The sequence below is a fragment of the Lemur catta genome, chromosome 19 (assembly GCF_020740605.2).
Source record: "Lemur catta isolate mLemCat1 chromosome 19, mLemCat1.pri, whole genome shotgun sequence".
Classification (NCBI taxonomy): domain Eukaryota; kingdom Metazoa; phylum Chordata; class Mammalia; order Primates; family Lemuridae; genus Lemur; species Lemur catta.
The window spans coordinates 2,486,772-2,510,748 of NC_059146.1; the positions used below are offsets into that span (position 1 = coordinate 2,486,772).

Consider the following 23,977-nt stretch of genomic DNA (forward strand, 5'->3'; position numbering starts at 1 on the left):
CACTACATTGCTGAGGGAATTACAAACTGTTTTGCTTACCTGAATAGACCATGGATTTAATATATCCCAAACTCATAACCCTCTCCCCCAACCTTCCTTCCTGCAGTCCTGTTCTCAGTTAAACCCTCCGTAATCTAAATGACAGCATTTTCATATTCCAGGCTGAAGTTGCACAGACGTAAAAAATTTTGTCAGTCTGGGCAATTGTGCATGCTGTTTGCTCTAACGGGAATCTTCCCTTGTCACTTGTTCACCTCTTTTTCATATAGCCAACTCCCATTCCGTGACTTATTATTGAATGCCTGCCAAGTGGCAGGTACTTTTGCAGGCACTGGGAGCTCATAAATTAAAATAGCAGAGATTCCTGCACCCTGGAGGGCATGTTCTACTAACTCTGCAGTATAGATAGCTCAGGTTTTATAGTCTGTAGAACTTCTTCCCTAAAGATACCCATGACCAGGTCTCGTGCATACCTCTGTCATATCCTGTTATTTTCAGATATTTTAGTTAGTTCATACAACTGTATACCCTAATGAACTATAAGAATTAGGGCCTGTTTGTCTTCTCTAAAAAATGTAAAAGGGTGTCTAGGACTTCATTAAATTGTTTTTAATGAATTAGCAAAAATTTCTTGAAACTACTCCCCTAATGATCTGTAATAGATAAGCATTTATTAAGATAATTTTTTTTTAAAAAAGCATTCCTTCATGTATGAAGTAGGCATGAATTTAGTCCCTACTTTGTGCTGGGCGCTGTGGAGGTGTGAACGGAATGTGAGCAAAACCAGGTAAGCTCTCTAAGAGGTATTTAAAAATAAGAGTACAAATTAACCTAACAGCACACCAGGTCAAGGTTTACAATGACCCATAATAGGGCAGTCAACCTAGCCCGTGAGATTGGGTAAGGCTTCCTGAAAGAAATAAGGGGAAAATTAAATCTCACCAGAAAAGGAGAGACAATACTAAACTAGAAAATAGAGTGTGCAGAAGCTCAGGCACATGGCAAAGCCCAGGGCATTCTGGAGGAATCGAAAGAAGGGTGCAAGGTGAGAAGGCAGAAAATAAAGGTTTTATGGAAGAAGAAGAGGCCAGAGGGGAAGGCAGGAGCCAGAGTATTCAAGGCGTGATTGGGGATTGTAAGGTAATATACCTTGCTTTCATGAGCAGTGGGAAACCATTATAGAGTTAATTTTAAAAAAGTATAGTGATACGATCAGTCTTTCTTATTTAAAAGATTATTTTGTCTATTATTTATCTGTAGTATTTTATTTCCTTTTCTGGTTTTTTTTGAGATTCTTCTCGTCTCTGGTTTACGGCAGTTTGAGCGTGATGCAACTAGGTGTGTTTCCTGTTGTTCTTTGTTTTATAAATTTATCTTTCCGATATTCTCTGAGTTTTCTGGATCTGTGATTTGTGTCTCACATTAGTATTTGGAAAGTTCTCGGCCATTATTACCTCAAATATTTTCTCTGCTCTGTTCTCACTTTCTCCTTTTTGCAATATTCCAACTCCAAGTATGTTACAGCTGTTGAAATTTTAGCATAGTCTCTGAATGTCTTGTTCTGTATGGTTGCTGTTGTTTGTTTGGTTTTTTATGCCTGAATTTCAGTTTGGGAATTTTTTAATGACCTGTATAGAAGCTCACTGATTCTTTCCATATAGCTACGTTGAGTTTATTGATGAGCTCATTAAAGACACTCTCCATTTCTGTTACTGTGTTTTTTATTTCTTTTCATTATTTCTTAAGAGTTTCCATCTGTCTACTTACATTATTCATCTCTTCTTGCAAGTTGTGTACTTTTTCCATTAGTCTCATTAACATATTAATGATTACAATTGATCATATTTAATATTGTCAATTCCCTGTCCAATCATTCCAACATCTGTGTCATGGTTCTAAAGTTCTCTTTGTCTTTTCTGACCATGTTTTTGTTTTTGCTTTTGCTTTGGTCATGCCTTGCAACTTTTTGTTGAGAACTGACCACGTTGATTTGCGTAATAGGAATCCTTCATTATAGGATCAATGTGAATCATGCTAGGAGAGTTGGGCACTGTTTAATGTTTGCTATAATTATATTTGCTACAGGATTCAAACTTCTTTCGCATTTTTGCTGCTGTCTTTTCCCTCTTGACTTTGGAAATCACTAAGTTCTCCTTCTCAAAAAGAATATGCGTCTTGCAGCTCTTTCTGCCATAAGCTACTGCTACTCTATTGGAGTCCAGTGGGTGTGGTGGTAAGGTGTAGGAAAGGGGGGGTGTTTTACAGTTTTCCGATTAAATCTCAGTTTTCTAGTGGGCCTGTGTCTCTAGCTATAACCTTCCCAAGTGTTTCTCAGTTCCCCTTATTCCCTTCTCTCTCTGCTGCATTCCTGCCCAGGTCCTTGAAGCCCTGACCCTGTTAACTCTGTTTTGTCTCCTCCCAGCCCTCTTAAGTGAGACAGAAAGGCTGGAGGGACTGGAAGGGGAGGATGCCTTTCCACCAGCTGGAGTAAGGCTCTGCCAGGTCTCTTCCAGGGAACGTAGGCTTTTGTTACGGAGAAGCCTCTGGGTGTATTTCAGAATTATTACTCTTCTCTGCTCCTTCCCCTGCCATAGTCAAGGAACATGTGGGGTCCCCATAAAACTGTGGCCTCCAGGAGTTTCTTATTCCCAGCCCAGTCTATACTCTATCTATCTCCAGTAATTCATTCAAGTGCTCCTACCAGCCTACGGCTTCAGCAGCTTCGCTTCCAGGTAAAAAGGTCTTGTCTGTGTCTCTCTGAATGTGCCTGACTATTCACAATATGGGGTGGCAGTTTGTCACCTCTTATGAATGCAGCAGAAGTCTTTAACTTTCACTTTGTTCAGCTTTATCTTCTGAAGACAGGAGTGACAACTTGCAAGCTCTGTACATGTCACCACTGAACCTGGAGCTCAGTGCATTAATTTTAATACACGATTTTTTATATCTTTCTATGTTATTTGTGGGCTGTCTATTTTTTTTTTCCTCTTCTTCTGAGTTTTTGGTTGTGTTCTGGGCAGTTGAGTTTGACAGATAATAAAAAACCTGGGTAATAATTTATTAAGGTGATAATCAATAAAATATGGGCAATCTTTGGGAATTAAAGAATGAGCTAATATCAGCAGATGACTGATATTCAACAGCACGAATTCACAACTCTGAATTTGGCCAGCATGATTAAATGTGAAACACTGACGCCCTAGCAGTTCACTGTGTTCCTGCTAACTGAATCTTAAGAGGGGAACTTCGAAAACATATAAAAATTAATTCTAATATAATGGCAGAGGGCTGTTATAATAGCGCTGTCTACATCATTTTAAAATAAATTGTTAAAAAAAGGAAAATTCAAGAAGTCAACCAGCATTTAATTACTATGTACCTGATTTATTCAATCGGCTTGCCTAATTCTCCCCACCTCCACTCGCAACTGGGTTGATTATATTTTTGGAAAAAAACATGACCTATAAAATTTGGCCAAATTAATTTCAGCATATTATGGGGGTACAAGAGTTTAGGTTACGTATATTGCCCTTGCTCCTCCCTCCCCCACGGAGTCAGAGCTACATTCATATAACTAGTTAGCATCAGGCAAAATTCATTAAATTAAAAATTCCACCCCCCCACTCAGAGCATCAAGCATGTCCATCCCCTAGATGGTGCGCATCGTACTCATTATGTATGTATACACCCACCCCTTCCTCTGCCATCTTCCCGACACCCGATTAATGTTATTCCTAAATGCGCTCTTAAGTATCGGTCAGTGAAACCAATTTGATGGTGAGTACATATTGGGATACTTCACTTAGTTAGTAGAATGGGTTCCAGCTCTATCCAGGAAAATACAAGAGGTGCTAGATCACCATTGTTTCTTATAGCTGAGTAGTACTCCATGGTATATATATGCCATATTTTCTTAATCCACTTATGTATTGATGGGCACCTGGGTTGTTTCCACATCTTTGCAATTATGAATTGGGCTGCTGTGAACATTTGAGTGCAGATGTCTTTTTTATGGAATGTCTTTTTTTCCTTTGGGTAGATGCCCAGTGATGGGATTGCTGGATCAAATAGTAGGTTTACTTGTGTCTGTTTAAGGTATCTCCATGTTGCTTTCCATAGAGTTCGCAATGGTTTACAGTCCCACCAGCAGTGTACAAGTGTTCCTGTCTCTCTGCATCCACGCCAACATTTATTGTCTTTGGACTTTCTGAGAAAAGCCATTCTCACAGGAGTTAAGTGATATCTCATTGTGGTTTTGATTTGCATTTCCCTGATGATTAGTGATACTGGGCACTTTTTCATATGTTTGTTGGCCATTAGTCTGTCTTCCTTTGCAAAGTTTCTGTTCATGTCCTTTGCCCACTTTTTGAAAGGATTGTTTGATTTTTCTTGATGATTTTCCTGAGTTCTATATAGATTCTAGTTATCAGCCCTTTATCAGATGTGTACCATGTGAAAATTTTCTCCCATGCTGTAGGTTGTCTGTTTGTTCTCATGACAGTTTCTTTGGCTGTGCAGAAGCTTTTTAATTTGATCAGGTCCCATTTATTTATTTTTGTTGTTGCTCTGATTCCCTTTAGAGTCTTCTTCATAAATTCTTTGCCTAGGCCAAAAGTTTTTCCAACATTTTCTTCCAGAATTCTAATAGTTTCACACCTTAGGTTTAAGTCCGTTTTCTACTGTGAGTTGATTTTTGTGAGAGATGAAAGGTGTGGATCCTGTTTCAGTCTTCTACGTGTGTCTCTCCAGTTTTCCCAGCACCATTTACTGAATAAGGATTCTTTTCCCCAGTGTATGTTTCTGTCTGCTTTGTCAAAGATTATATGGCTACATGAGGATGGTTTTATATCTGGGTTCTCAGCTCTGTTCTACAGGTCAATGTCCCTGTTCTTGTGCCAATACCAAGCTGTTTTAATTACTATAGCCTTGTAGTATAGTTTGAAGTCTGGTAAATTGATATGTCCCATTTTGTTCTTATTACCTAGGATTGCTTTTGCTAGACGGGGTCTTCTCTGGTTCCATACAAAGCATAAAATTATTTTTTCTATATCTGTGAAATATGATGTTGGTATTTTAACAGGGATTGCGTTGCATCTGTAGATCACTTTGGATAGTATAGACATTTTAGCAATGTTGATTCTGCCAACCCACGAGCATGCTACGGTTTCCCACCTGTTTACGTGCTCTGCAATTTCCTTCCTCTGTGTTTCACAGTTCTGTCCAGCAGGAGCTCTTGCTCTTTCTGACCCACCCTGAGCAGGCCTATTCGCCCGTGCCAGTTTCCAGGTTAGAGTCCCCTCTTTAGTGTTCAGCTCCATTGATGTGGACCTGCTGAGTGCCAGAGGCAAGTTACCTGTCTCCTAACTGCCTCCAGCGTTGGCCCAGACCAACCCCTCCCCCACCCAGCGCAGTCCTGGCAGAGAGCTCGGAGTTCAAGATGCTTCCTGCTATGGACTCCTCTCCACAGAGCCCCACATCTCCCGTGGTGATTCTGCACCGCCTTCAGGCAGACCCCTGTCTGAGTGGGTGTGGAGGCCAGGGGGGAAGCAGGACGTTCCCCTGTGGGTCTGATCCCACCTCACTCGCTGGACGGGCGGGCGCAGCCCTCCCAGGCTCTACTCTCTATTGTTTGTCTCGCACTCTCCAGATGTCCCACTCTTATCTCCTATTCACCTTTTCTTTTTCCTGCTTTTTGTGTCCCACACTGATTCTCTGTCGATTCACAGCGCTGTTCTTGCGGGAGAGCGATCCACTCAAGTGTAGCAGACTGAGATCTACACCTCCCTCTCTGGGAAAAGGAATCCAGGAGGTCACCTCCACTCCGCCATTTTTGTCTCTCCCATTTTACTCCTTTGTTAAAACACACTTCAGGTAGTTTCCACAGCCTTTGAATGGGAAATGAGGCTGTGCACGAACTGGACTCTATCTAACTGTGCTCACAAACACATGAATCCCACGCCTGAGATGCACCAGTCAATCATTTGTTGTTCTTCATATGCTCCATGTTGCTTTTGATAATTGTGTACCCTCTCCTTAGAATAGGGCCTTTTCCATTATGCTCATTTGCAAAGCTTGACTTGATTTTTTTCCCTGTGTGCTTCTCTGACTTCCTCAGATATACTTGTTCCCTTCTTTTATTTTTTTCTCCTTTACTCTTAGCTTATTTTGGCTTGTTTCTCTCCAGTACCTATGTTCTTTTACTTCCTTCATTTATATGCATGCCTGGCTCATCCCTCCACACTCTGAGCAGCTTGTGGACATGTGCTTGTTTTTAAAATACCGCCACCTGACCCAGATTCTGGCAAACGTAAATACTTATTATCAGCTGGTTCACTGAAGGAAAGAATTTATTTAAAAAATTCTGAACAGGAACACCAGTGGACCACACTTACAGATTCCATAAGAAAAAAAAATATGTGTTAAGAATATAGAAAGCTTTATAATGAAATAGAAGCTTAATCTCAAAATTGTAAAATAAGTATAATTTTAAAGTTGTCCAAATTAATACTGTTTAAATCACATATTTGTACATTTTTCCAGACAGAATAATAAAAACCATCACTTAGGAGCACTTATTACAGGCCAGGTCTTATTCTAAGAACTTTTCCATGTATTAATAGGTGTGATCCACATAACATCCATATGAGTTAGGTATAATTATCCTCACATACAGATGAGGAAATTGAGGCTTAGTGAGGTTTAGTACCTTACTGAAGATCATACTGTTAGCAAGTAGTAGAGAGGAGATACAAACGTCCATTCTCTTTACTACTCAATTATACTGCTGCATCTACAAATAGGATCTTCTTTGAAAGTCAGGCAAGAGTTTTTGATTCTGTCTCTGCCAAAGCAACTATGTAACTTCACTAAGTTTCAGGCCCTTCCACCATCTGCAAAATGGAAATGATATTTTTTGGGTTGTTGGGGGGGAAGTATGAGCATATATGCCTGGAAATAGAGTTGCCCAACAAATGTTAAATTCTCTTCTCTCCTCTGTTTCTTAGTCTCTCTCCAATCCCCCCCTTCTCTCTAAGCCTCAGTGACTTTATCTTTACAATGGGCATTAGAATATGTATCTTATAGACTTCCAAACTGTAAATAATGTACACAAATGCCCTATGTAAAACCTGTCAAATAGAGTACACTACAGCTTCCCTGGTATATCATTATGCCCCCAAGCAAATTGTAGATAGACACTAAAAGTCCAAACCAAGGATGTAAGAGTCCCATCTAGTGGTGGTTTAAGAAAAATCAAATGACGCTTAGGGATTGTACAGTTTAAATGGCTGCCTAGAAAGCCTTGGGCAATTAATTTTATTACAGTTATTTATTTCCCACCTTCAGAAAGAATTTATTGTGGCTCACATGGAAAGAGAAAGGAAAGCCTTGAACTGGATTTTCCTCTGTTCTTCCATTGTTCCAACAAAGCACAGAATCTCTTCAGAGTTGATTCATGTGTTTCTAGTCTCATTCAACCCATCACCTTCATGACTGAACTACTCCGTTCCTAGATTTCTAAAAGGATATGATTCAGCTTCTTAATTAGGAATAATTTGATAGCCTGATTCTATCAATGCATTCAGCAGTGTCGGTATGACTCAAAATCAATCTCTTGCAAGAACAACCAACCCATCAAATCATAATCTATTACATTTGCTAGGTGATTTCCAAGAAATCTAGCATGGTTCACATCTAATCTCAAATGAAAGCAATTGTGAGCCGGAGGTTCTCCATTAAGGTAAGGTTGGATGTAAAATGGGCAAGGCCAGCCGAGCAGGGCCATCTCCAGGACGCCTACACCTTTGCTCCCTTATCTAAGGAGGCCTTAGCTGGTGTGATGAGGATCACAGTTATGTTTTGATTTTATGAGTTTAAAGTAATATATTCAGAATAATGACAAGAAGATGATAACATAACAGGAGACTATGGAGAACCCGATCCTGTATAAACTCCCCATAGTTATCAAATCTTTTTTCTATTTCAACCCTGTAAATTGCATTGCCATAAAATATAGGGGGGCTGTTCAGATGTTAGTAGCTTTGATGATTTCTTGTAACTCCTTGAGGTGATTTAACTGGGGAGATAATGTTATTTGTGATGAATAATGCATTATTAGAGAATTTTTATCACAAAAAAAGTCACCCAACTGGAAATCATTTGAAAATTAATAATATCTTTCTGCTCTTTTTTGAGATTTATAAAACTAAGAATAAATATGCATTCCAAACATTGCTCAAGTGAAAGTAAATATTTCACTATTTAGTGATGACCTAAACCTATATAAATAGTAGAATAATCAGAGTAGAAAAGCCATTATATTCCAAACTTTTTTCAAAGCTTAAATGAAGGAAACAAAATCTATATTGCCAAAAAAATAAAATCAAGAAAAATTAACAAGGACAAAAAAAAAAAAAAAACCTCTCCGCTTGAAACACATGTAATCTTTTTCATATATTCTATAAAGTTAGGAAGCTCTCTCAGATGAATTCTAAGAAAAAGTATATTATGGAGAAATCAGTTTATTGAATACAGTCAAAGGCAGTAATCAAATTCTCTTCATCTCAGATTACATGGCCATTTCTAATGACTAAGTGATCCTATTATAAATAGCATTCCTGGGTTACCTAGGTTGATTTTGGTTAAAATGCAGAATACGATAGCTGGGCAGATCTGAACTTGGAAAAGCCACTTTACTGTATTAGTTGCTGCATCATAATTTAATGGTAACAACTTTCGCTGCAGAGCAAGGAATCTGACATATTTCAATAAGCAGCTGCCAAGAGCTGACAGTTACCTAGAAGAGTTCAAATCTAAACGTGAACCTCAAGTTCTGATCTAGGTTTAGCAAACTTGACTCTCCAACAGAAATTACTCACGTGTGAAGAAATCACCTAGGATATTTCTGACTTCAAGATCAAAAAGAAAAAAAAATGAAAAGGAAAATGTAGTTTGATGACTTAATTGTACAGCACAAAAAGTGACAGCGTTCGAGTCAGAGAGTTCTAAGGTAAATTCCTGCTTTGGCACTGACCTGCTGTTGGATAATGCAGTAGCGTCTCAACAGCTCTGGCTCTCAATTTGCTTGTCTGAAAAGGGGGGGATAATGTCATTTTCCTACCTGGGGATTTTTTTCAGAATTAAATAATGAGTAAAATTTTAAGTATCTAACACAGTGTGCAGTATATAAAAGATAATGTTATTTTTAATTTTTTCTCCTCCTTATGACTATACCAATTTCAGCATGGGGAGGGAGTTACCAGTTCTCATGACTTAAATGGTCATAAGGGTATTAAAGTGATACTTCCATGTCCTAATCAAAATCTAAAAATTTAAAAGAAAATCACCAACAAAACAACAGCATATACTTTTATGTCTCCCCCTATGTCCTTACTATAAGGAGACTGTACTTCACTTATATCTGTCAAGCTTAACTGGGCCGCCTGTTTTCCTGAAACGACTTCTCAGCCTGCCTCGAGACGGGAACAAGCAAAGCTTTCTCATTTTCCTTGCCGCGGCTTATTAATGTGTTTTGCTTCAGCCCCTTCCCTAACTGGCAGTGATCCCACTGGGATGGGACTCACGGCAGGCAGCCCGGAGGAGGGCGGCGGGTGGGCTGGTGGCCTGCGTCTCATTAGCATGTGCTGCCTCGTGTCAAAGTCGATTCTGGGGGGCCAGGTGTGCCTCCTGTTAGCGCCCCGTCATCCGTGCCTGGTGGAGGATGGGGATTTGGGACGAGTTCTTGCCCCGCACCGGGTGTCTGCTCATTGGTTTCAGATCCTGGCACCACCCAGGCATTCTACTCCCGCGGCTGCTCTCTCGCTGGTTTCCAAGGAAAACCACCTCTGTCTCCTTCGAAGGCTGCCCCAGCTCGTTAGCCTGGACAAGCTGAAGCTGTACTCATATGACTTCCTGACTTTCTCCCTCTTTGCCTTGGTTTGTTTGCCCAGCTCTTATGGAATGCCCTTTCCTATCGCTGCATGCCCCGATCCATGGGCTGGCTGCAAATTCAGATGTTCACCCGGACAAGGTAGGGACAATAAATGGGTAAAAGGGGTGAGTAGCAGTGAGTGAAAAGGGCTGTGGCTAGCTAGACATCACATGTCTTAAGGGGATGGCTGCTATTCAGTCCCAGTCAAGGGCTGCCAATGCAAGAATATGAACCCCTGTTTTACCAAATCTTCTTATTTTTCAATCACCTTTTTTTACTCAATGGAAAATAGTGTGTGTGTATGGATGTATATACACACACACATTCGTGTTTGTAATCTGTATCTCTGTCTCACCCATCTAGCTAGACAATTATCATCATCCTTCATGTCCCATGTAACCACCGTATTCAATAGCTAGTCAGATAAAGTAAACCTAAGAAGTTGTCATATATACGATTATGGAAAGTAGCTGAAACTTTGTAGAACTGGAGATTATGAGCCCAGGCTAAAGGAATTTGAATTCAAAAGAGAAACACGCACACACCCTACTTGGATCCATCGTACATTCTACAGTATCCTTGGTTCTCAGGAAACACTCAAACTTTGCTGTTGAATAAATAAAACATTAAAGTTATATATTTACTTTACAGTAAGATTTAAGAAACACTTTACACATTGTTTCATGGATGCTCTTGGCATCCCTACGAGGTCTATAGATAGCATATGTCTTACTTTCATCTACAGTGGAGAAAGTCTAGAGTTTAGAGGTTACACAGCTCGCTCAACACAGAAGTGGAGTAAGAACCTGACACAAGCTCACTTCATTCCTGGTGCAACATTATGTCAACCATGTAGTAAGCGCTCAACACTGTTAGATGTTTCATTATTAAAGGAAAAAATTTATATTCCTTAGTTCAGATCATGACTATCTCTTTATTAAACTACAATAATGTCATTTTACAGGAACTTTCTGCCCCCAAAATGATTGGTTTCTCAAAAGTTGTAATGTAGTATTCTTTTTTCTTCTACTGACTTCCTGACCACATACATAGCTCTGTTTCATCCAACAGGTACCTGCACCCATGCCCTGTATAACTTTCCTGAATTATATGAATAAGCATGTTTTTCACTCACCAATGAGACTGAAAACAAGATATTTCTAACTTTAAGTAATTTGTTGAATATGCTGGTGAGAAGAAGGAATGCTCTAGGGTAGAACTTAAATATTAAGACTTAGCAGGAATTTGACAAGGATGAGGGAGACAGGACAAAGGGAAGGTAAGAACAGGAGAAAGGAGGTAGAAAGTAAAGATGATATCAGTAAAGGTATAGAGGAGGCAGGTATATTGGTAACTTAGAATGATAATCTAATAATTAGACATTTAATATTTGATTTTATAATATGTACTGTATATATGATAAAGTGAATTATCAAAACCGAAGGTGGTTTGGGAACTCCTGGAACTTAACAGTTAGCATCAGAAGCTCTGTGGACTATGCTCCCTCTAAACTTCACAGCTGGCTAATCCATGGCAAGGGAAAACTTTTATGTATTTCTTGCCCAATATCCATTCAACCTTTTTTTGGATATAGCACTGTGATTTCTTACGGCTACCCAGTGTACACTTTTGGTCTATAGAGATTTGGTATTGCTAACTTAACTCCTATTGAATTAATGTATGTGTTTACCTATCTAGGTATGGATAGATGTATGCATCTACCATCTGTCTATCGATCTATGTCTATATTATCTACTGATATACCTGACTATCGAAAATGACTTTCCATATACTCACTCACTGCCACACACCCGTATCAGAGTTTTAAGCACTGAAGCTTTATAGGATAAAATCTGGCAATGGACAATCCTTCATCTCTTTTCCTTTTTAATCACAATTCTGTTTTTCCATATAGAGTCATATTGAACAAAGTCATATCAATATGTTAAAAATCATCCAGAAATATGTCTCTCTCTATATGTACTCAAATCTTCATACATTCAAATACATACTTCACAGTAAAGTTTGATATAGTTGATATTTGGACTATTTTATGACAGTTTCTTTCTCTACTGTTGAAGAAAATTGAATCTTCTCCCCTCTTCACCTTTAAATTATCCGACTCATTATAACTGTTATGCAGGAAACCTGTGAGTCACACGTGCTAAGTGGTTCTAGTCACTCCGATGAAACCATTTATTAATTCTAAGAATTATAGGTCTATGAGTTTGCTTTGCAGTATACTATAATCTACAAGTAATAATCACTTTCTTATACTTATGGTATGGAAGTCATTCTTTTTTCTTATCCAGCATGCATCAATTCATACTATTAACAAATATTTATTGAGACCTACTATGTGCCAGGCATTCTTCCAGATCCATCAGTTTAATGGAAGAGATAAAAATACCTGTACTCCTGAAATTTAAATTCTAGTGGGAGAGACAGAAATTAAACAAAATATATACTTTCTATGGAATGTTGGAAGATGAGATATGTAATGGAGAGACAGAGTAGGGCTAGGGCCAGAAGAGCCAGGACTGAGGAAACAGTTTGAAATTTTAAGTCATATTGTCAGGTCGGCCTCTTTGAGAAGATAATAATTGAGTAAAGCAGTAAGGAGTGACCCGAACAGATATTTGGGGAAAGAGAGGTCTAGGCATGAGAGACAGAGAAAGCTGACAGGTGGACACCTGGCAGGCTCACAGAGTAGATGGAGGTGAGGGATAGGAAAAGTAGCAGAAATCGCACTTGGAGGGGAAGGTTCATACTGCATGCGGATTTCTTGATTTCTGAAGGGTCTTTGGCTTTTACTTCGAGTATACTGGTGAGCCAAGTATGGCATGATATGACTTACATCTTGAAAGGATCCCTCTGACTGACATGTTGGCAACAGGCTTCCACAAAAGTGGAAGCAAGAGTCAGTTAAGAGTCTCATTACTGGGCATCTACCCAAAGGAAAAAAAGACATTCTACAAAACAGACATCTGCACTAGAATGTTTACAGCAGCACAATTCACAATTGCAAAGCTGTGGAAACATTTGTACCCCCGTAATATGCTGGGGGAAAAAAGTCAAACTGAATTCATTTTTCATGCTTTTCCTCTATCTTCCTTTTGCTCTTATTACTGACAATGTTATCCACTTAAAGTGTTCAAGGAATAAAACTAAAATTATCCTAAATTATTTCTTTTTCTGTAGTTGCTATATATGTCCATCACCTCCATTGGCTCTCTCTCCCAAACATCCTATTCTTTTTTCCTTTGTTGCCACTGTCTTCTTTCGAAATAACCTCATTGTATCTCATCTGGACCATTTTAGTAGCTCCTAACTTTCCTCCCTGTCTCTGGTGACTTCTATCTTCCAATTCATGCTTTGCAAAAATGCCACATCTTTCTAAAGTACAAATAGTATTAGATTAATAATAATAACAGCTTTAGTTAGGCAAAATAAATAAGTCTTACAGATCTACCATACAACATAGTATCAGCATAGTATCTGTAACTAACAAAACTGTATTGTATACTTAAAATTTGCTAAAAGGGCAGATTTTATGTAAGTATCCTTATCCACCCCCCCTCACACCCTTATAATAATAAGGGGGGTGAGAGGGAAGTTTGGGAGGGGACTGGCTACGTCTATGGCCTTGACAGTGGTAATGGTGTCACAGGTGGATACCACCTTCCCATACTCATGGAGTTGTATACATTAAATATGGACAGATTCTTACATGTCAATCATAAAGTAGTTGTAAAAAAAGAATAGCTAACAATTGTATAACATTTATTAAATGCCAGGCATTGTTCTGAGAGCTTTGCACATACAGCTCAAAATACAACACTGGCTTGCTATAGACCATAGCAAAAAGGTACATTTTATTACCATGGCCTAAAAGGCCCTTCTCATTGTGAACTAAAATAAAATCTTACGCCCCTGGCTGACTGAATGGATCCCCTCTTGGCCAAGGGGACCCCAGAAAAACCTTAAAGCTGAGTTGCCATGAGAGGAGAGGAGAAGTCAGACACTTCTCATAATGCCCCTCCTCCCGTTTTTGGGGAGATACTTTTTGAAAGAATTAAGGTATCAGATAATTAACAGTCCTGAGGCTATGCAAGGCAAAGTGAAATCACACCTGCAGGCCATCAATTTACTTTCTTGCGTTTAGGTAAATGTCCAGTGGCTTATTATCTCTAATTGACAGACATCTTTACCTTAAACTAAAACACACCAACGTTTAGACAAAGCTCCATTTCTTTAACCAACTACAAATCAAAGAATCTTTAAAGCCATCTATAACCTATTAATCCCCTGCTTCGAGATGTCCTGCCTTTTCAGGCCAAACCATTGTACATGCTCCATGTACTGACTTAGGATCTTACATGTAATTCCCTTTTAAATTATTTTACAGAGTTTGGGTTTTTTCCCATTAACGTCATCTAGGCCTCTGACTATATTTCTGTCTGTATTTCCACTGACACAAACAGCTCCTTATCACTGAACATGCCATGCTCTTCCATCCTTTAGGGTCACTGCACCATCTATCCTAAGATTCTTGTCTCATCGCGTGGGTCTGAGCAACTTTTGCTCATCTTTCAAGTCTTATATCAAATGTTAACTCAGCTATTTGCTCAATTAGTTATAGAGAGGAGGCACGTTGGTATTTTCTGTGATGACTTGTACAGGCCTCTGTCTTGTGTTGCCATTATTCTCTCTGGTTATTCTGCTGCCATCCACTAGACTACGCTAATTTAACGCAGGGAGTGTATTTTATTTGTATTTGCATCTCTGTGGCCTGCTGTAATATCTGATGGAGTAGGCTCTCAATAAAACTTTCCTGATTCAGTGAGTGGTTCAAACACACAAAAGTAACCTACTTTATTATGAAATGTGTTTAGACTAATACATGTTTCCAAAAAGCAGTAATAAAACTCCCCTGCATTATTGTAATCAAGAAAATTATTAAATACAATAATGGAATGAATGACACACCTACCTCTCATTCTCCCCCTCTCCCCATTTAAAGTACTAAGATCATTTTTCTTCATCTCAAAACAAAACCAAAATAAACATACAAAGCCTGGAAATATGGTATTCCATACTTCAAATTTAAAAATTCCCCTGTCTGCTTTTAATCATGAAAATCAAACACACTAATGGAAGTGAATGAGGTCTTCCTCCCTCCCTCGTTCTAAGATCATCTTTCTTCAATCTAAAAACAATAGAAAAATAGACACAGAAGACCTGGAACTAGGGTAGTTATATTATAAATTTAAAACCTTTAAGAAAATTCTCCTTATACTAACACAGAGACAAGTGTGGGTGAGAAATATCATTTAACAGAAAGAAGACAGGATGTATTTCCAGAATAGCTGAGGACCGTTTATATTCCTTATTAACAATCTGACACTAACTATGTTATCTCTCTGGGCCTCGGTTTTCTCACCTGTAAGGTAAAAATGCTCCTCCCTGTCCACATACCACAGAACATCGGTGTGAGGATCAGGAGAGATAATGCCTTTGACAGTACATTACGAAACACAACGTGCTGTACCACGAAGTGTATTCACTCACCAAACACAGTCCTTGCAGGCACTGATTCTCTGTTTAGCCAGAATGACACTTGGGAGAGAATGACAGTCATGATGCAAGGCAGATATGTCTGAATCACAAAATACCCAATTTTTCTTTTCAAGTGGAAATGAGCTGTCATTACGGTATATTCACCTGGAAGAAAAATTTAAAAAGCTTAAGAAACTGTTGCAGTCAATAGTTAGAACATTTTTAGAAATAGAAGACATTAGATATAGAACAGACCTTGATTTTTTAAAAAAGAATTTATCACATATATGGCACGACACTTACATTACCTTTAAATGCTTCATTAGCACTTAGCAAGTGTATTTAAAAAACATTTTTACTAGTATCAAACTTGCAGTGCATGTGCCATGATACAGTACAGGATGAATAACTCTTATCCAAAATTCTTAGGACCAAAAGTGTTTCAGATTTTGGAATATTTGCATCATTATTGATTGAGCATCCCTAATTCTGAAATCTGAAATGCTACAACGAGGATTTCTTTGAGTGTCATGTCAGCACTCAAAAAGTTTCAGATTATGGAGCATTTCAGATTTTGGGATTCGAGATGCTCAACCTCTATTAGTTTTTTTTATTTTCCTAGGCCATCCTGCTGATCAAGGGAATTCAAGTTCATAAATACCATCTGCCTGTGGATTATTTTACTTGCTTAGGCCCCTCATTCCCACTGGTATCAACCTCAAGCCTCTGTTTTGATTGTTCTAACTCTGAGCCCTCTGGGTCTTCAACATGCTGATCCCGGCCTCATCTCCAAGACTGGTCCTTCCCCCCCACCCGGCCTTCCCACTGTCAACCCCATGTTAATACTGAATTTCTCATGGTTGTCTGTTCTAATTTGCTTCAGTCTCTTCTATCTTATCTTCATACCTACCACCTTTCTGCTCCCTGGAATTTAATCATTGCCAGATAGAAGATAATTAGTCCACACAGCTGCTTTTTTTTAAGATGAAGGTGGCCCTTACAGAAGGAATCAGCTTTCTAAACATGCCAGTGGCAATTATCCATAAATCTAAAGTCAAATAATCATAAATTATCCAGAGTAGGGGGAAAAGAATTAGAAAACTAGGGAAATGATCACTGGTTTGAAGGTAAATGTTGAAATTGACTGGTCTGAGAAGACACAGTATATTTCTCAAACTTCAATTCTAATATGAATTTCCTTGGAATCTTGTAAAAATGCAAATCCTTATTTAGGAAGGGGTGGGGTCTAAGATTCTGAATGTTTAAAGCCCCCAAGCACAATCTATGCTGCTGTGTCTTGGACCTGAAGAGCAACAGTTTTGAAGCAATCTGACACATCTCCAATGACTTTAACCCACTAATGCTCTCGGGCACTGTCTTTCCCTCAGACTCGTGTTACCAACCTGTACTGGATTTAATTGTCTCCTTCCCAACTGACTGGCCCAGCAGATCATACTGATTTAACCTGGAGCCATCGGGTGCAACCTCCACTGAATCAGATGCATTGTAAGTCCAAATGTAAGTGACCTCTGAGGTTGTATACGCATCTGCAGGAAATCGGAAAAAAAAATTAAGAATCAATAAACTGCTGCCTCAAAAGTTGTATACTTGACAGAATCACTGTTTACTGAAAAAAATTAATACTTAAAGATCACATTTTTAAGGCAAAAATGTGTACTGTGAATTTACTTGAACATGAGGGGTGTGAAGCAAACTAAGAAAGATGATCATGACCGGGAAACTATTTTCATTGCAACCCCTTTGAGAGGTGCATAATAAACATCTCTTTAGAGTCTGCAAAAATCACTGGGCCTTGAGATTATTATAACATTCCCTTTAGTCTCATGGTAGCATATGAAGATACTGTGATAAACAGGTTATGAATGCCCAAAGTCCAGTTAAACAGTTTGTTTGTTTAGAAATAGAAATCACTCACAAAATAAAAATCATAATCCAAAATTATATTGCTTTCTGGACATAAAAGTATCCTAGTTAAGAGTAAAAGGACTTAGCTATCATGATACATTTCATTAGAAGAAAAAATAATTATTGCAGAACATGTAAAATAAGTTAGTCCCTATAGTTGTATCAAGTTGCAAATCCTTTTAAAAACATGTTTATTTTTAAGTTAATTACTGCACACAGATATCACTAGACCACACTTTCATAGCATGCCAGTTAAATTGTGAATTGGCAGGAAGAGGCCAAACACATACAGACCAGATGTAATTCCCTGATTTATTGGCCAAGGATGCAGAACTGAGCAGGAGTGAGATGACTCTAGAGCTGGTGCACAGGTGACATAACTAGCCTTTCCCTGGCACTGGCATGTCCTGTCGGGGAACAGCGACTTCTCCGTGCAGGCAGGGTCCCTCCACACTTGAACAAACAGGTAATTCTTGCTGAAGAGCTTCCATATACTTTTACTCATGGGAATGTTTAAAGATATTCATCACTCCTCATTTTGCACAAAACTCAACATCATACTCACATTTTCAATTGAGGGAGAGAAAAGGCCTCCAGGACACTGGAAATTTCATTTCCCTGCCATCTCTAAATTTTTCAGTTTTTAATACATCACTGTGCCGTGATGGTCCTGATTCTAAACTTGACGCAAAGTCTATGATCACAAATGAGTTTCCACCCACGCATTAGTAATAATAAGGTGAAGGTTTATGAGTTTGTGTCCTTTAATGACATACTGCATAATGTTATCTGGTTTTCTGAATGTTGCTAAGAAATATTAATATCAGCAAAATGCTGTTTTCTTTATAGATACATTCACTTACATCTACAAGTAAATTATATGAAACAATTTTGGAAATAGGATGCTAAAAATATATTTATACATGTATATATTTTAATAGAGAAATATTCATGTTTGAATATGAATAAATTCTACTGAGGTCTCATTTTGTTATTAATTAACTGCAATTCATTAATCATTAATGATTCTACTGAGAATATTAAATAACATTACTAATGTAGATAACTAGCAACTCATTTAAATAAGTGGCTTATTTTCCTTCCCCTATGAATACATGTCCTGGCCCTCTTCAATAAAATTTCAAATGGCACAGAATTAAATAGGACAAAAAATACATCACACATGCCACTTTGTATCAGACGGGCCTCACAATACCCCATAGCTCTGAATCAAATTATGAAGTTTTTTAAGTATAATTATACCATTTTTGAATTACGATGTTACTTTTAAACATAAATAACAGAAAATAAAACCCCATAAAAGTGATATTTTAAATAAATTAATGAGAGACTGATAGGCAGGGACTCTATCTGATTCATGTCTATACACTTCTAGGACCTGGTACAGTGCCTGAAACACAGAAAAATAAATTCTCAGATTAATACACTAATATTTTAGTTATAGTATTTAATGTTGTGGAAGATGCAAATCCGGAGAAGAGCTCATAATTTACTAAAGAAAATTCCTATGTCTTTTCAAAAGGCAATTACTGCATTTCATTACACAGGAAAGTTACGCAACGCAGATGAGAGCTGTCTCTGATGCACTAACACACACATACACCAAGAGGCCATAACAGAGCTCCCCAATACAGTCCCAAAGGAAAGAAAGTCAGCTTTACAAAATTCATTATAAATTCCACCTCTAAATTAGGCTGTCTTTAAATAATTTAATTCTGTTAAATAATCCATTTTTCCATCCCTACCTACGCTGCATTAAACAGATGCATACTCACTGATTCTTAGTATTTGTTAACCAAGAAAATGCTCCAAAATCATTTTTAACTATTAATTTTTAGCCTGAAAGACAATTTACAATTTCTTTTTGGCTAATGAACAGATTATCCTTAGACTTCCATTCGGGAATTTTTAAACTAAGTTAAAACAATAAAGAAACATATAAAGATTTTTCTTTAAATTGAGGACAATGATAAAGTTCCAGAAATTCAATCTTTTTTGGGGGGAGGGGTGGGGCGGTGCTTTTAAGTAAGAGAGGGATAAATTACAAGAAAAAGTCATGGATGCTTCCGTCAGACTGTTTTGTGCCAACATTTTAAGGTTTGGCTTGGCTTGTTTGTATAAATATTCCACACTGGTGTTCATACTTTCAACATTTACACATCAAGCACCTACCACGGGCAAGAAAAAAATGAAAGAATATACAAATTGCTTATTCAGTGGATCAGAAAATAAATGTGAAGAGAAAACAAAATAGATGATAACTACTTAAACCGAGAATGCCTAACAATAAACTTTGTGTGTTGCTCATATCACCTCCTGATACAGCAAAGTATATTCTCGATCATGTGAGATTCCACTACTCTGTAGATGCACCATAAGGGATTTTTAAATTTTACTCAAAATATTTTCAAGGGCATTTATTTTATTTTTAGAATTGAGACATCACATCATTTATATGTGATGCCTTAATGACAATACACCTTGTCCACTAAAAAAATTGTCTTCCCTTCCTGCATCATTATTACATGTTTGCATAAATCCTTTCTTTAGTATCAAGGCTTTTCAATTGTTTAATATCACTTATGCAATGCAAGTAAGTCTCCCTCCGATGCATCTGCTGTGGTTCTCTCAGCATCGTGTTTACTTTGTATGACATGACTGACTGTATCTTGATTGACTATCTTGAATAATGCTGGAAGAAATGGCAGTATTGAAGTGATGGTTTCTATGACAATAAAATAAGGCTTTGTGGTTAAGCAAAGAGAAGATTCTCGAGGAAAATTGAGAAACTGACACCTTTTGCAAGAACAAATAACACTGAACTTCTCATTCCACAGAACTGTGATCAAGATAATTAGAGAGCTGTGCATTTCTATTAGCCATCATACTTCCCTTTGTTTGAGACAGTGTGAAGACGAGGCATTTCTATTCGAGAGAGAATAAAAAGTCAAAAGTCCCCCAAAATGGACAAAGATGAGGGTGCCAGAAAGAGCACAGTCTCTAAAAAGGTCAGGTGAAGGGACGCACTCACACAAGAGGGAAGCTGCTTGGCTGTGCTCACATGAATTTATTCTGAACCTGTCTGGAAAGCCCCGCGGGCCCAGGGAGATGATGTGACCTTCCCCCTGTTCAATTATTCCGGAAGTGTGAATGCTTCTGCTTGACACACGAGATACAACCCCAGTGACCTGAAGAAGGGCCAGCGGCACACAGCCTTTTCTGAAATGTTCTGTGTACACGGAAAGTGCCTCCATGTAGCACAATCAGCTACATCATCTCCTTCAAGTTTATTTTAGGGAATTAAAAAAAACTCCTTCTACTAACTAGACAGTGGAGAGAGAATCGCACACACTCGGCTTCTGTGCTTGCCATTTGCAACAGGCTGATTGCCACTGTGATAAACAATAGACTCTGTCCTTTATAATTCATTCTTAGTGGATTAAGAAAACCATAGATTTTGCATTTTAATGTTCTAGTGCTTAGAAAAGAAAGTAAGTTAGAGCCTCAACCTTCAAGGAAATCCTGGTCTAATTTTACACATGTACTAAAACACATAATGTTCTTTATTAGTAGTAAAATAAGTGATAATTTAAACACCATGATTAAAATGTAATATTTGAGAGAACCACAGGGCTAGCCAGTTAGTTCCCTGAAGGCAATCAGCATGTCTTTTACTTCCATATCTTAATGGGCAAGTAGTAAGAATTCTATAATATAAGAAACTATGCAATTGAGCCGTGCGCTATCTCTGATATCATCGACATAAAACATGTATCTGCATTCCTGTACTTACAGCTGCCAAATTTCAGAGGGCATGAATGAGCATCCATTGGGAAATCCTCCAAGTGCATTGGACATTCAGCTTGAACTGTAAGCCTAAAAGTCAAAAGTCCACTCTTTGTTTAAGTACATTGGCACGTCAAGAAAAATCGCTTTTCATTATTGTCAACAGAATTAATGAAGAGTTAGAACCTTCATTACAGCATCTTGTTAGGCTAGCTCATATTTAAATACTTTTTTGTTCTTTCACACTTAGGTGATCTTTCAAAAGATATTGACATACATAAAATCTGTGCATAAATAGCAATAATAGTTATTGAAATATAGTTTAGGCATTTTATACTCTGTTGTGTGTTAAGAAGTTATGTATGTATTTTTAAAGGGCTGTTTTCTCATTAACCTTACTGTGAAACTTGAAATCTTAAGGGAAAGAAAAAAACTGTTTCATGAAAAAAAATATTTTCCCCATGATTTCATCTACAACCATATAACAAAATTAATATAAGAATTCAATATTAGCTCAGAAGAACTCCCTCGAAAAATATGAAAATTGTGAATACATGCTGTATATATACACAGATATAAATAAGAAATAGATATAAACACATATATAGATACATTTCCTAGAAATACCTTGTTGAGATTAGATTGTTAGGTAAATTATGAACACAAATTATGAATGTTAAATACATAATTTTTCTTATCTACATGATCACAATAAAGAGTAATCATAGCAAATTTGTTATAAAGAAAGCTTCCAATTATTTAATATTTCATTTCACATAAAGGCAAAGTGGATAAAGGATGGAACTTATAGAAGAATCTCTTGTAATGAGCAAAGCAAAGCAAAGCAAAGCAAATGTGGCCAACAATTTATTATGGTTTATATTCTAAAAGAGTATTTAAATAGAACCTCATGCAGTATTTTCCCAAACTCTGTATGTTCTGTGCCTATATTTTACTTAAATCTCAAATTTCCAATCATTGCCTTAATTCATAGGAATGATCAAAGTATAAAGTCAACAGGGGCACTGCATCTAATTGTATTGCAAGATTCAGAGTGAGAGGCAGAATGAATAGTCTCACTTCCGTTTTAGGCAGTGGCCATTTAGTATTGAGTCCTCAAGATATTTTTCTTTAAAGATCAGAAAAAGCATTATTGCCTAATTCATTAGCTTTATTGCATATTTTAATAGCATTATTGTATGTGAATAGTATTACTGTCCCTTCTTAAATAACTTTCATAACTGAAATCCAGCACTTATGAAATGATAACATATCAAATATCTGGAATACATTTACCTGTCTAATGCTGACGACAGTTATCATGCTTTAAATATTTTATTAAATATTTTAACTTTGAGTTCTACATCACTTTACTAGATTTGTGATATTTTTCCTTACATAGTACAAGTGACTTATTTTGGATGATTAATTCATGAGCATAGTAAAAATGCAATAGTTGTTAGGATCAACAGCTGGTTATTCCTTAAGATAATTTCATTACAGTTGAGTTAAATGAAATTAATGTGATAGGATAATTTTGATTTACAAAATGGGAATTTTATATGACTCAATCTAAAACATGTTTATAGTATCCAATTTACTTGTCTCATTAAATAAAGCCTATATCTCTAACTTTAAAACATTTTTTTCTTTACAGTAACTTCATAAGGAGGATTAGAATATTAAGTAAAATCCTGCTTAAAAATCACTTAAAATTTGTGATGGGACATATATTAAGACATTAAAAACAAAATTTCATGCTGGTATAAACAAAATTCAAGTACTAGTATTAAAACTGTACTTAATTAAAAAGTACTATGAAGAATAAATAACCAAAAACATCAATTCTTAGTAATTAAGACAATTCTGTAGACTAAACACACAAAAATGAGACTCAAACTCTTAAATACTGCTTTATATATTTTTTATATCCAAGTATTTGTAAAACATATTACGGGTAGTTTAATAATCTGTTAGGAAAATGTTCAATTGTGATAATACTTGACAACTAGATTGGCTGTTTAATACATGGATTTCTCAGTATATAAATGCAACACATCAAACCTAAAAACGTACCTCATTGTATACAGCAGAGTGCCATCGTCCTGGATTCGAAGCAGCTTATTTGGCATTGTCATATTATGAGCTACTGATTTTTTCCCATTGTGAAAGAAGGTATCTGGAGTCCATATTTTACTAGCCATTAAATTGTTAAGTCGAAGGATATTCATAGGACCTTTAAATTTTAAACGTTCATCTTTCCATCTTTGTCGAAAGAAAACATCTATTGTATATTCCTAAAATATAAAAATAGCATTCCTTTAAAAATATATTTAGATACAGAACACTGTAAAATTTATTAAAGTGATATTCTAAATACTTTAAAAGTGAGCTATAGCGAGAAAAGTAAATTTTCAATCAGAAAGATCACTCTTTTAGCTTATTGATACATGCGGCCACTTAGAGTGGGATCAAGTCTGTGTATTTATACAATTAGCTACATGTTCTTGTGAAAAGAAAAATAAATTTACTTTATCTGGCCTCTTTCCCTTGGACCAGGTCTCAGTCAAACTGCTTTACAGTTTAGAATTGTCTGGAGAGGGAATATGCTTGGGCAGAGTCTGAGTAGATTGTTTTAAAGTAGATAATTTCAAGAAAAAATGAGCAGGCGGCCCTTCCTAGTAGCAATAAACAAAGCAAAGAAACAAATATTTTCAAGACCCAAAAAGAAAGAAGAAACAACAGTTAAACACACTG

At 37.2% G+C, this 23,977-nt stretch overlaps 1 protein-coding gene across 2 annotated transcripts in view; it reads right to left on the reverse strand.

Moving 5' to 3' along the window:
• Positions 1–23,977, reverse strand: part of GABRA2 (gamma-aminobutyric acid type A receptor subunit alpha2) — a 113,549-nt gene that overhangs the window by 20,866 nt on the left and 68,706 nt on the right. For both annotated transcript variants that reach the window (XM_045533071.1, XM_045533072.1), the window contains exons 4-7: positions 23,297–23,517; positions 21,228–21,310; positions 16,891–17,034; positions 15,500–15,652 (exon numbers count right to left, since the gene is read on the reverse strand). In XM_045533071.1, the coding sequence (XP_045389027.1) occupies positions 15,500–15,652; positions 16,891–17,034; positions 21,228–21,310; positions 23,297–23,517 (601 nt within the window). The remainder of the gene's footprint in view (positions 1–15,499; positions 15,653–16,890; positions 17,035–21,227; positions 21,311–23,296; positions 23,518–23,977) is intronic.